The 14,063-nt window shown below is 34.7% G+C and overlaps 1 protein-coding gene across 1 annotated transcript in view; it reads left to right on the top strand.

Moving 5' to 3' along the window:
• LOC143252247 (amino acid transporter heavy chain SLC3A1-like) overlaps window positions 1–13,849 on the top strand; it is a 30,967-nt gene extending 17,118 nt beyond the window's left edge. Inside the window, exons 2-4 of the mRNA XM_076504092.1 lie at window positions 1,351–2,412; window positions 11,114–11,728; window positions 12,512–13,849. Of these exons, the coding sequence (XP_076360207.1) occupies window positions 1,351–2,412; window positions 11,114–11,728; window positions 12,512–12,988 (2,154 nt within the window). The 3' untranslated portion in view covers window positions 12,989–13,849. The remainder of the gene's footprint in view (window positions 1–1,350; window positions 2,413–11,113; window positions 11,729–12,511) is intronic.
• The last annotated feature ends 214 nt before the right edge of the window (window positions 13,850–14,063 follow it).

Below are 14,063 nucleotides of genomic sequence, written 5' to 3'. Positions count from 1 at the left end.
TAGGTACCTCCAATATTGATTCATAGTCTAAAGTTTTAAACTAGGAGCGTTGTTGGTTCATCTTCTTGGGTTGTAAACTAAGGTAAAAAGGTTAGTTATATCCACTGTTAGTTCATTTTCTCGGAGGTAAACTCTCGGCATGTCCGACATGGTCAGGAGGTTAGGGCGCTCGACTCACAATGTGAGGGTCGCGGGATCTAACCCCCGTGAAATCAAATGTGCTTGCCGTTTTAGCTGTGGAGGTGTTATAATGTGGCGGTCAATCCTACTATCTGTTGGTAAAAGAGTAGCCCAAGATTTGACGGCGGTTGGTAACAACTGCTTGCCTTCCCGTTAGTCTTACATTGTTAAATTAGGGACGGCTAACGCAAATAGCTCTCGTGTATCTTTGCGCCAAATTCAAAAACAAACTCTTGGCAATAAAGGTTAGATAGGTCTAGTGTTGGTTCATTTTCTTGAGTTGTAAACAAAGGGTGAAAGATTAGTTATGTCCACTGTTGGTTCATTTTCTTATGGCAAATTTCTACTGTTGGTTTATTTTCTTGGGTTAAAACTAGAGGTGATAAATTAGGTATGTTCAGTTTTGTTTCATCTTGGAGTTAAGTTTAGAAATGAATAATTCGATACGTCCATTGTTTCTTAATTTTTCCGGGTTAAAAACTAAAAGTGAAAGAGTAGATATGGTTATCTGTATCATAAACACCGTGTAAGGCCCGGCATGGCCAGGTAGTTAAGGCACTCGACTCGTAATCCGAGGGTCGCGGGTTCGAATCCCCGTCACACGAAACATGCTCGCTCTTTCAACCGTGGGGGCGTTATAATGTTACGGTCATTCCCACTATTCGTTGGTAAAAAAGTAACCCAAGAATTTGTGGTGGGTGGTGATGACTAGCTGCCTTCCCTCTAGTCTTACATTGCTAAATTAGAGACGGCTAGCGCAGATAGCTTTCGTGTAGCTTTGCGTGAAAATCATAAAACAAACAAATAAACACTGTTTGAAGAATATAATGAATTTCTTACACCTTCAGAAACATGAAAAAATGTTCACAAAAAAAACATTCTTTTAAAATTTTCGAAATAATTGTTTTAATTTTCTTTTCGACAGTTTACATGAAAAAAAAAGAGTTTGATTAAATCTTATACTTCATTTCTGGTATCTGTCAGCAAGTTCAAATACTTTAAAATATTTTGTTCGTAAATCCTGACTTACGTGTTTGCAGTTCATTCAAAACTCTAGAAGGTGGCCGACTGAATGTTATTAGAGATGTTAGAATATTTGCCTAAATAAGATAGGAAGAAGTTGGTCAGCTATTTATCATTTTTCTCCTTTTTTTTATTTATTTTAACTAGATGAACAGCAATCAGACGGATTCTGTACCTGCCGTAAAGAAAATCTCTATGCTTCATGATGCTGAGTCTTTAGATGACCGTTTCACCACTGCACTTTCTTCTCCAGAACAGCCAGACATAGAACCATCAGATTGTTCGGAAATCTTAGTGGACTTTGGCCAAATCCACATGGATCCTACTTTCAGTTCGGTTGCAGCAGATACAAGTTTGGTACTGGCAGGTAACGCAGGAGAGGTGGCTTGCATGAGAGGCATCTCCAATGGCGATCCTTATCTGGACATCAGTGAAGATACGGTTCTAATACCTGAAGAACATACACAAAAAGTGTTAGACATTGACGATCCTTTCATGTGTCTAATACCTAAATATTCCTCCACTGACAGCGAAACAGGGATTGAGCCTGGGTTGTGTACTCACCTCCTAGAAACAGACAGCCAAGTACCTTCTTACAATATTCGGCAGCCTCATCGGACGCACGAGTCAGTTCCTAGCTACACTCCTAGGATCGGACAACTGACCGTAGCTAAATGTCCATCTATATTTTACCTTCGCTGGAACTGGGCTGCTGTTCGGCTTGGTTGTTTCATGACGCTTGTGTTCACCATGGTCAGCATGTTATGCGTGGTAATTAGGTTAGTCGCTTCAAACGAAACTGGAGGTGTCTTAAGGAGAGGCTGGTGGCAAGGAACAGTCTCGTACGAAATTTTTCCTGCTTCCTTCCAGGATTCGGACAGTGATGGTTTTGGTGATCTGAGAGGTCTGATCCAAAGACTGGATTACATCCAAAGTTTGAATGTTGCATCTGTCAGGCTCAATTCGATTTTCAGTGCGTTAGATTATCCTTTAGAATACACTCATATTATTGATTTTCTTAGAGTCGATCCACACCTAGGAAGAATGAGTGACTTTGATCTGCTGGTGAAAAATTTACATACAAGAAATTTGCGTCTTATTCTAGATATTAATCCCTCAGTGACAAGTGACCAACACACTTGGGCTGCCCATTGGCTTCAGAACAGTAGTGGTCAATACAGGTATTATTATGTGGGTAATGAAACGTTGGTAAGTTTAATTCGTTTTTGTAAACAATACTAAAATAAGTTATGATACTTAATTTTAAATTGTCTCGATTTACTCTGATTTTAGCAGAAAAGCAATAATATATATTAATACACATTCGAACACAACTGACTCTCTGCGAATAATTTTCCAGAATTATTATTGTCAGTTTAATTTCTGTAAATATGTTAATGAACATTTACAACGAAACCGGACAAAAATCATTGTTTTTATTCTCAAAATCGTAACGCTACAGAGATGTGTTCTAGCTCAAATCAGTTAATATATATACACATGTGTTTTCTTATATGAACACACAGCAAGTAGATAATGTTGGATAGTGCAGAAAGAAAATCGTTACCATTTCAAACCTTCATAATGTCTGTTACTTAGTTTTGTAGTTAGAACTACTGATTTACGAGATAGTAAAAATAACAATAATATGTGGTTTAACAGCAACGATTGTCTCTTTCACGAACTTTTTGGGAAAATCGTTATTACATATTAAATTCTACGACTTATACAGCACGCTGTCTCAGGTAAGGTTTTGCAATGTATAAACGAACTAAGCATGTTGTATCAGGAGACGAATGCGATGTAGTAGGAGAGGTGTAGTACAACAACTGGTTAGTGTAGGGTATCAGACTACTTACGTTGTATCATAAAAGGTTAAGAAGAAGAAATGATAAGCATATTTATAAGGTTATTCTGCTTTTCCAGTATAGCTTCATTTATAGAATATGGTTAAGTTCATCCTAAAATAAAATATTCGAATTTTTCAAAGTATTTTCTTAATGATTCTAGGTTTTTAATTAAGTCCTGAAATTTCCCTTAAATTCTGGAACGACTAGATGATTAGAAAAAATTCATATCACTCGCACCAAACACGATTACTTTTAGTGAGGCCCGGCATGGCCAGGTGGATAAGGCATTCGACTCTTAATCCAAAGATCGCGGAATCGAATCCCCGTAACACCAAACATGCTCACCCTTTCAGCCGTGGCAACGTTATAATGTGACGGTCAGTTCCACTATTCGTTAATAAAAAGGTAGCCCAAGAGTTGGCGGTGGATGGTGATGACTAGTTGCATCCCCTTTAGCCTTACACTGCTAAATTAGGGACGGCTAGTGCGCAGATAGCCCTCATGTAGCTTTGCGCGAATTTCAAAGCTCTTAGCGAATATTTTATATATCAAAACTACAGCTTGCTTCATATATTTTAGTCAATCTCGAATTTAATTAACTACATCTTTTCAAAACAGGAAAAAAAAAGTTAAATGTGTAGAGGGATCCTCCCAAAATCAGGACATAAAAATAAAGCATTATGTTTAGTTCAATCCATTACCAGGACACAAAATGTTGCATTTTCATTTTAGTAAAGTTCGAAAATCGTTCAAGATTGTTTACGCTTGGGCTTCATTAAAATCTGTTTCCCATCATCCCTCTAAAAAACAATAACGTTTAACTGCAGTTGTTAATTCACAGGCACAGTACTGATTTAATTACGACAGATTATCAGGCACCCACTACTGTTTCTAGTTCTTTTACATGTAATTCATTCTCCCACTACTGTTTCTAGTTCTTTTACATGTAATTCATTCTGCACGTCTTACAAATCTTATCGTTGTCTTTCAGTGATATTTAACTTTCTTAAACAATCTAACCTTTTATTACAATTTTGGCTTCTTAAAAGTATGCCACATAAAAACATGCATCGAGACTGGCAACATAATTTTCAATTTATCAAGTAATAAACAACTACTACAGACTGCTGTACTCCCCTTCAAGTAATGAACAACTACTACAGACTGCTGTACTCCCCTTCAAGTAATGAACAACTACTACAGACTGCTGTACTCCCCTTCAAGTAATGAACAACTACTATAGACTGCTGTACTCCCCTTCCATTATACTTTTCAAGTCATCTTTGGTCGGTTTTCAATTTAACTTTATTCTTGGGGGATGATTTTTATCATTCAAACTTTTCCGCATCATCAAACTACGCACACTACTGCTAGACTTCCTAACATAGTGCATTTACTTTATTATTCCTAATAAATACTTAATCAATAAAGGGAGAAGAAATTTTATTCGAAATTTATAACCCGAGCAACAAATATTTACATGTCTAGATGTTCTTATGTGAAACCGGCCCGGCATGGCCAAGCGTGTTTAGGCGTTCGACTCGTAATCCGAGGTTCGCGGGTTCGAATCCCGGTCGCATTAAACATGCTCGCCCTCACAGCCGAGGGGGTGTTATGATGTGACAGTCAATCCCACTATTCGTTGGTAAAAGAGTAGCTCAAGAGTCGGCGGTGGGTGGTGATGGCTAGCTGCCTTCTTTCTGGTCTTACACTGCTAAATTAGGGACGGCTAGCGCAAATAGCTCTCGAATAGCTTTGCGCGAATTTCAAAACAAACAAACGTATGTGAACCACGAGCGAGAAGGAAGATCAGTAACACTCGTTTCCACAAATACTTTGTTTCTAAACTTAAACCTTTAGCCAGAGGGAAGGTAATAAACTAGTAACACTTCCAATCAAAAATACTTTCTTCATCCTTTGATGACAAATTTCTTAACTCTTCCATTTATAACATGCTTACACCTGAAAGTGCGTAACTTCCCGGAAGCGTGACAGTTCGATCTCGCGGCCAGAGATTCTCACTCCCAAGCCAATAAAAAAGAAAAGGACAGCTTGATAAATGTTTGAGTCCTACTTCTACTTCAGTGAAACTCATACACAGAGAGAGAACTATTATCTTCATAAAATAGCGCGGACATGATAGTCGTAAGCAAAAATAATATCTCAATATAAACTGTAATAAACTAGTTGGCATAAGAGAAAAAAACCTATTGTTTTAATGAATATATGTTCATAACCGGCTGCTGTTGTATTTTTTTACAATAGTAAAATTGTAGTGATATTGATACAACAAATATTTTGGTTAAGTAAAGACTTCACATACTTCAAGTAATGAACAACTACAACAGACTGCTGTACTCCCCTTAAGTCATGAACAACTACTATAGACTGCTGTACTCCCCTTCAAGTAATGAACAACTACTACAGACTGCTATACTCCCCTTAAGTAATGAACAACTACTACAGACTGCTGTACTCCCCTTAAGTAATGAACAACTACTACAGATTGCTGTACTCCCCTTCAAGTAATGAACAACTACTACAGACTGCTGTACTCCCCTTAAGTAATGAACAACTACTACAGACTGCTGTACTCCCCTTCAAGTAATGAACAACTACTACAGACTGCTGTACTCCCCTTCAAGTAATGAACAACTACTACAGACTGCTGTACTCCCCTTAAGTAATGAACAACTACTACAGACTGCTGTACTCCCCTTCAAGTAATGAACAACTACTACAGACTGCTGTACTCCCCTTCAAGTAATGAACAACTACTACAGACTGCTGTACTCCCCTTCAAGTAATGAACAACTACTACAGCCTGCTATACTCCCCTTCCATTATACTTTTCAGGTAATCTTTGGTCGGTTTTTAATTTAACTTTATTCTTGGGGGATGATTTTTATCATTCAATAAATTCAATTCAATTTTATCATTAAAATACAAAAAAAGAACAAATTCTATGTACGTTATGCAAATATACAAAAGCAGGAAGCTTGATTATTTGAAAAATCAAGGGGTGGAACCCCAAACTTTCCTTGTTCACTTTTCATTACGAACGATAAATCATGCTAAAAGTAATCTTTATGTCTTTAATCTATTTTTAAAACATCCATCTCATGTGACACAACATCAAAGATTCGTTTTTTTCTCTCTCAATCTTTATATGTCAAGATAACGAAAACACACGAGGACGAGAATACTGGACCGTTATCAAATTTAAATCAAAGCGGCTATAAAGTCCCGTCTTTGAAGAGTACTTATTAGAATTTCCGCTGTAACAAAACTATTTCGTTTTATACCTATTTTATTATGTCTATACACATGTACACTAACAGATGTTTTATGAATTAATGATGTCATGAAAATCAGAATATCCTGTTTCGTACAAAATCAAATTATGGGATTTGAAACCTTAGTCGAGTTATCACTAAGCACACAGCGGCAGATATTTTAAAAGTGCTCATTGTGATTGTTTGAGGAAAAAAAAAATATAGAAGCGTATATTGGAACACACAAACGAATTTGGACTTGGATAGTTGGTTTCAGGAGTTCATTTATCAGTCGCTTTTTAAGACGCCGTAATTATAGCAATAAATATAGATTTAAGACAAACCTAGTCATTCCTAGCTACAGTGTTGCTATAATTGGTTTCAAACCAAACAACTATTCTTTCAGTCGATTTTCGTTTAAGACAGCCTAAACCGAATATCTGTATGTTTTAACTAAAAATAAAGTTAAAATAAATTATAAACATAAAAATTACCTTAAGCATGATGCATTGTTTGTCATGGAAAGGAAAGCAATGAAAGTTTGGGATTCCCTCCTATTTCCGCTACACAAGCGACATCTATTATTTTCATGTTTTATTGTTGTTTTTATTATAGTCATTTTGTTTATTTGTTTGTTCTAAATTTCGCGCAAAGTTACCTTAGGGCTATCTTCGCTAGCCTTCTCTAATTTAGCAGTGTAAGACTAGAGGGAAGGCAGCTAGTCATCACCACCCACCGCAAACTCCTGAGCTACTCTTTTACCAACAAATAGTGGGATTGATCGTACACTGTAAAGCCCCCACGACTGAAAGAGCAATCATGTTTGGTGTGACTGGGATTCGAACCCACGATTCTTAGATTACGAGTCTATCGCCCTAACATGCCGGGCCATATACTCATTTTAAAGCTTAAGAAATTTCTCAACAATGACTAGAAATAACAGAAGAACAAACATGGGTAATGTTGATGCCACATTTTATTTCGAAAGCAGAAGAATATTCGACACTAAGTTGTTAGTAATTAATCACACTGTCATCCACATATCAAAATGTGACGTAATTTAAAGAATGCTCTTAGCATGAGTGAACTGTTCAACAATTACTTTTCGCGGTTGGTAGTAGAAGTTGCTCAAACCTTTGGCTCCGAGTGATACTAAGAGTGAAGCAACATTACCTTTTTTTGAAATCCGTGATATAATTTAAATTGATAGATTGACTTTAACTTTGCCCATCATTGGGGACGGGTATTTTACCTGTATAGTTATATTCTATAGTAAGTTACATACGTTTATATCTCAGTTAAATATAAAAACCATCTTTGTATATTTACAAACAATTATATTTACAGATTTGTAAATACGAATAAAAATTTCCTAGTTGATAATATAAAGAAAAACACATTTTAATGGCTAAAAGATGAAGATAGAATTTACGATTTATCTTTATTTTATTTTATTTTTGTATTTCATTCGAACGTTTATAGCTGTTCTCATAAACCTTTGTGGATTTTATTGTCTGATATTCACACGGTTCTCATATTACTAGAGAACAACAAAAAACAATACTGCAACGTTCGAATGTCAGAAATATTGAGAAATTTATACCCTTAGAATATCTGGATGGAAACAGAAACACGTGATAAGGGTACTTATATAATACTGCAACATAAATCAAATTATAATCCACATACGTGACTTCTCTGTCAATCTCCACTCGTGCGGTTCTTTAAAAAGAAAGGATGAAAAGGGTTCTGGCTGTATCGTAACTATAAGTATATAGTGCGTTGAGACAGCCTCGTAACGTGTAACACATTAAATATATTTTTCTCTTGTCATTTTTATTGAAGTTCAATCTAAATATGCATATAACGTGAAACTATTAAATTTCCGTCAAAACGTGCCTATAGCATGAAATTCAAAATGCATGTGTTGATTTAGCGTATATATATATATGTATACACACACACCAAGATTTAAACTCTTTTATTGTGAAAATATTTCGAACCTGATCACTCTGTGGTTCGATTCCCCTCGGTGGACTCAGCAGATAGCCCGATTTGGCTTTGCTATAAGAAAACACATACACACACACACACAGCTCTATGATCAAATTTAGCACTCAAAAATCTTCAATTTTCTACGCTTGTACCTTTACATGTCAAAATAGTTTTTTCTTTTCTTTCCCAAGATTTTTAATGAAACTAAGCATACTTAAATTTTCACACTTAAGTTTGTAACGGATAAAAGAAGACGGCGCTTCAATCAGGGTAAAAGAAAAAAATAATTTATTAAAATATAACAGAAACCCAAAACAAACTTTCAAATAACTAGAATACAATTTTTATCACTAAGAACAAAGAAAAAACAATTAGTAACCCCGTGTCTGGTTAAGACTAGGTACAACCAGTAATTAACAATAAATCTTGATGTTATTAATGTTATTAATTAAATGGTTAAGACTAGGTACAACCAGTAATTAACAATAGATCTTGATGTTATTAATTTGAATACGTTGTTAGGAAAACCTAATTCCGATATTTAGTGGTTAAATCACGAGGTTACATCTCGTGAGAGTAGCTATTACCATAAATCATTCACAATATTAACATCTGTATAGCACTGTCAAGAGAAACTTGTGTCAGTTTCATACTATATGGGCACTCAAAATCAGCGTGGTCTAGATAGAAGGAAAGTTAGCGCTTTAATATAAGTAAAAGTTTACAGTTGAATTAAATAAACGATTGAACGACTAATAAATGAGCAGTAAACAAAACCAGAAAAGTAGAATTCGCTATCTCATAACTCTATGAATTCGTTGATGTTTTAAAACATTTAAAGTATAGACAAAAAATTACCCACACATTGACTACCCGTTGAGTAGAGTTCGAACAACACTAAATAGCCCGTAAAGGCATTACATGCATGTACAGTACTGTGACAAAGTGTTAGGACAAAGTAAAAAATTAGAGTTCTGGATACTTTCAAAGAACAATAGAAGGTAAACCACAGGTGAAACATCAGCATGTTATTAATCTTCATGTTTAGTACAACAGAAACTCAGTGGAAGTGATTGAGTTCAACAAACAGTTAATGTTTTGTGTGTCCTCCTTTTACTGTAACAACTGTAAACAGTATTTCAGGCATTGTTGTAACATATTTAATCAAAGCGTCCTTTGATATGTCACTAATACCCTTCCATAAAGTTTCTATGGAAGTAACTTTTGATTTGTCAAGTTATTGATCTACAAAATGCCAGATCTGTTCAATTGAATTATGATTGGGGTTCTATAGGAACCATTACATCATTTGAATGACTCCAGCAGCTTCTTTCTTAACTAAGTAATTTCTGCACAGGATGGATGAATATTTGGGGTTTTATTTTCTTGGTAGTAGAATTCTTTAACAATAATACAAAAACCACTGGGTATATCATGACGAATCATTATCTGATGGTACTTGTGCTGGCTTATTATTACACCTATCTCAGCAGAAAAAAACAACAACACCCTAAACCTCATGGTAGGTGCTACGTATTGAGTTAAATATCTTTCACTCTTTTTTGTTCTGTTTAACAACAACTTACGCTTTGAGCCAAATATTTTAAGCTTGGACTCTTTTGTCCATAACACACTTTTCCAATCGCCAAAAGTTCGGTTTTGTACTTTTTAGCAACCTTTAGTCTTTTGATGACATTTGGAGATCGAAGTAAATTTTTTTTAACTACTACACGACCAAATATTTCATTATAGTTGAGTCTTCTTGGTACTGTAGATGTGGACACTTTTATGTCATTTGGTACATTGTTGTTTATCTCATGTTTGAGATCAGTAGCAGTCTTCCTACTGTCCTGTCCCGAAGGCTACATAAACAAAGATACTTAACATCAGTATCATTGAGTTTAGGTGTTCTACCTCTTCCTTTCCTATTTTTAAATTTATCTGTCTCACGATCTAGTGTGTACTTAACAGTGTTTGGGGAGCGTTTCAAGCCCTCAGATATTTATCAGAGAGTACAACCAGCATCATGTATATCTTTTATGTCAATTCTCTACCCTACTGAGAGTTTTCTAAGCTTTTTTGGAGCTGTGGAATGACAACAAAATTTAACATATAATATTAAACACTATTTTTATCAATGTTTATTTGCTATCAGATTAATTTCTTCCAGCACATACTAGTAGTATATCCAGGCTCTATAACAGCTCCTTTCTATATAGTTTAGACACTGCAGGGAGTACTATGACAGTTTTTTCAGACCCTAAATTTTATCAATATGTTTATTCAAGCAGAATTCTTATGACATGCCGTTGGTACAAGTATATGGGAATTGTAAAAAATAATAAATATTCTCACCATGGATCATTCAGTTGTCAACATAGATCAGTGAAGTATTACCACAGTGTTGAAATTTACATTTTATAATGTCATGGAAGAATTAGCCCTAAAAATGGAAAGAATGACAAAATACTTTCTTGTCCTAATACTTCTGCACAATACTGTAATATATATATATTACAGTGACTATATATAATTTACTCTAACGAAGCGTACAATATAATGAAAACAAGAAGTTCTGATACTAATTCGATTTTAGTTGAAATTTCTCAATAAAATATCGTCACGAAACTAGTTGCTTGATACTGGTATAATACTTATACGTTGACGTTGAGTGACACAAGAAAACTGACTTTCTATATATATATTTGTCATGACGAAGGACTATTGCGTGAAATTGTCTCATATAAAGTCAGAATAACTTAATGGGCCCTATGTTATACATTATTACAGGAAAACATCTCCGAGTTCGAAAATAACGAAAAAGAAAATCCTAGTCGTCCTTTTGGGAGCAAGCTCTTTCTCAACTGGTCACACTCTGCAGTCCAGAAGGAAATGGAAAATGTTCTAGAATTCTGGCTCCAGAAAGGCGTGGACGGATTTTATATGAAAGGGTTAGACCAACTTCGTCAAGACAACCACACTGGACTCCATTTTATAATGAAACGGTGGCGGCATCTGTTGGATGTTTACAGTAAAGATGCTAATAAGAAAATAATGGTGGTTTCAGATATTTTTTTGAACAAATTAAAAAATGAAAAGTCCCCGAACCTTAATTTGATTCTCGACTTGTGTGATCTCATAGACGTCCAGTTGCACATTTCTTTGAACCAAACAACTTCCATTAGAACTCAAGTTCTTAAAGCTGCCGAATGGAGTAGTATTTCTATTAAACCGTGGACTCACTGGCATCTTGGAAGTGCAGAAACGTCGAGACTAGCAACAAGAATAGGCTCTAGCTACACGCTTGGTGCGATGATTTTTTTACTCATGCTGCCTGGTTCAATTTCACTGTTTTATGGAGATGAAATTAACCTTCAAAATTCGATAGATGTCACTACTGGGAAGGTAAGAAATGTTTTTAACGTACATATGAAATGTTGTAACATTTTGGAGTTTATATCTTTCTGTTCCATATTGTTTGCAATCTCTTGTAATACGTACCAAACTCTACACTCTCTATTGAATGAAACATTTCATTCAGTTAAGAGTAATAATCAAAAATAATATTGCCCAAAAACTTAAATAAAAACTATAATTAGAGCTGTGGTCAATAAATTTCACTTTATAAGAGACTGAGGTCATATCACATGAGATAGGTCTGTTTATTTGAAGTTAAGCAGAAGTCTACACAATGGGCTATCTGTGTTTTACCCACCACTGATATCGACGAGGAAACTTCGTCAAATGGATTTATACTAACAGTAAGGATAAGAAAAGCTTCATAAACTTCCCCAGCTCAGCGGTAAGTCTGAAGACATATATTACTAAAAACTGGGTGTCATTACCAGTGGTGGTTACATCTTAGATAGCTCCTTGTATAGCTTTCTACACAACAACAAAAACAGACTTTATAAAATTAACTATTACTATTAGAAAAAATAGCTAACGTATGCCTATATTCTCATAAGTGGTTAGACTTTACCACTGGTATACTTTAGTGACTTCATTAAAATGTTGTTGTAAACTGTAATTTGTTCCTAAATAATGTACTGATTTGAACTTATAGTTTATTAAAGAACAATAAAGCTACATGTTATCGTTTCGAATAAACTGGTACGGACAATTTGTATAAAGAGTAATCTTCATGGTTAATTCTAAACTTACCGGTGTATTTCTGTATTTTTATAGACATACAACGAAGGTCAGCTGTGCCCGATGCAATGGGAACCAGCATTTGAGGCCAATTTCACTGGTAACGGATCATTATCATGGTTACCGGTCCGTCCTGATTTTCTGATAAATAACGTAGCACAACTCAACGTCAATGTATCGTTAATAAGCCAAGTAATCTCCATCAAACAGAACTCGAGTTCTCTAGGAATGAAGGCTGTTTTAAAACACGACAGTGTCCGAAGTGGCAAGGAATTGTCAACGTTTTTATTCCACCATATTGACAACAATTTAGTTGTATTGGAAAGGCATTTTCCTGGTAACAAGAAATATGTTGTTTTTGCTGAATTCGGAAAGACGCAACGTATAGACTTTTCGAGGTACTTTTCTAGCTTCAAAATTTTGTTTTCAACAAATGGACTTTCAGAAATTCTCAATGTTGATCAGCTTTTGTTAAATCCAGGAACAGTTTTAATAGGTGAAGTTGGAAGATAAACAGCCCAAGAGTAAGTGGCAATAAAACTTGAGAGCCACGTTTATTTAATAACTATCAGTTTTGTAAGAATATAATATTACAATCATTTCAGTTTTAAGTGACTAAGTGATAAGTTCTAATAAGTTACGTGTGTGTTGTTTTTTTTAATAAAATGGTAAGAGAAATTTTTTCTGAATATGCTCGAAATTAATCAGGTTACGTATAGGTGCCAGTCATTCGTTTGTGTGACGTGTAAACCTTGTGGAAAAGTTATCACAGAAGAACTTGTATGAACACGAAAGACAAACATCTTTGATAGAACAACTCGAGTTTCGTTTTGTTGTATTTTTTTTTCCGTGTTCATTTCTCAGTTTCTGTAAAAGTTACGTCCTTCTACGTTGTTGTTGTTTTCACTTCCATTGTTTTGTCTCTCGATTTATCATGACAGGTAATGTAATATTTTTTTCCCCTGAAATCCAATAAACTATGGAATGACACATATCGTAATATTTGGGTCTACAAACACCACAAAATATCTCGCAATGTTTATTCATTCTGGTTCGTTTTTTCTTTCAGTTTTATGTTGAACTCAAACTTCATATATTAGTTTTACTGGCACGAACATTGTTAGACTTGTTTGTAAAAAATCAAATGCCTGAAGTTCATTTCATTTGACATAAAATTTCCTTTCAAATTTAAATATCAAAAATAAGTAATTTGTCTTTACAGCTTTCCGTCTCACAGAATGTGGAGGTAATTTACATTTTTTTTTATTCTGCGTTAGGTCGGTAAAAGATCTAATTTTATTTCGTTAAAATAGCTTTTATAAATAATCAGTCACACCATACTCATATTGTCTAATAATTAACAGTACTGTAATAGCAAACAAAATAAAGTTATTTTAAGAAACTTACATCCATAATTATTTTGATGTTTTTTCCTACAATTCATATTTACTTTTGTGGAACATACATACTAAATTCCTTTACAGTTTCAATTACGTTTATTATTATTATTTGATTTATTTTTAGAGTTACGTTAATTACAACTTTTTTGTCATTTAGTCACTAACATGTCTCATCTGAAGTATTGAAA

This window comes from Tachypleus tridentatus, chromosome 6 (genome assembly GCF_004210375.1).
Source record: "Tachypleus tridentatus isolate NWPU-2018 chromosome 6, ASM421037v1, whole genome shotgun sequence".
Taxonomy (NCBI): domain Eukaryota; kingdom Metazoa; phylum Arthropoda; class Merostomata; order Xiphosura; family Limulidae; genus Tachypleus; species Tachypleus tridentatus.
The sequence above is the reverse complement of the archived record's forward strand: the minus strand, read 5'-3'. Positions and strand labels throughout refer to the sequence as shown.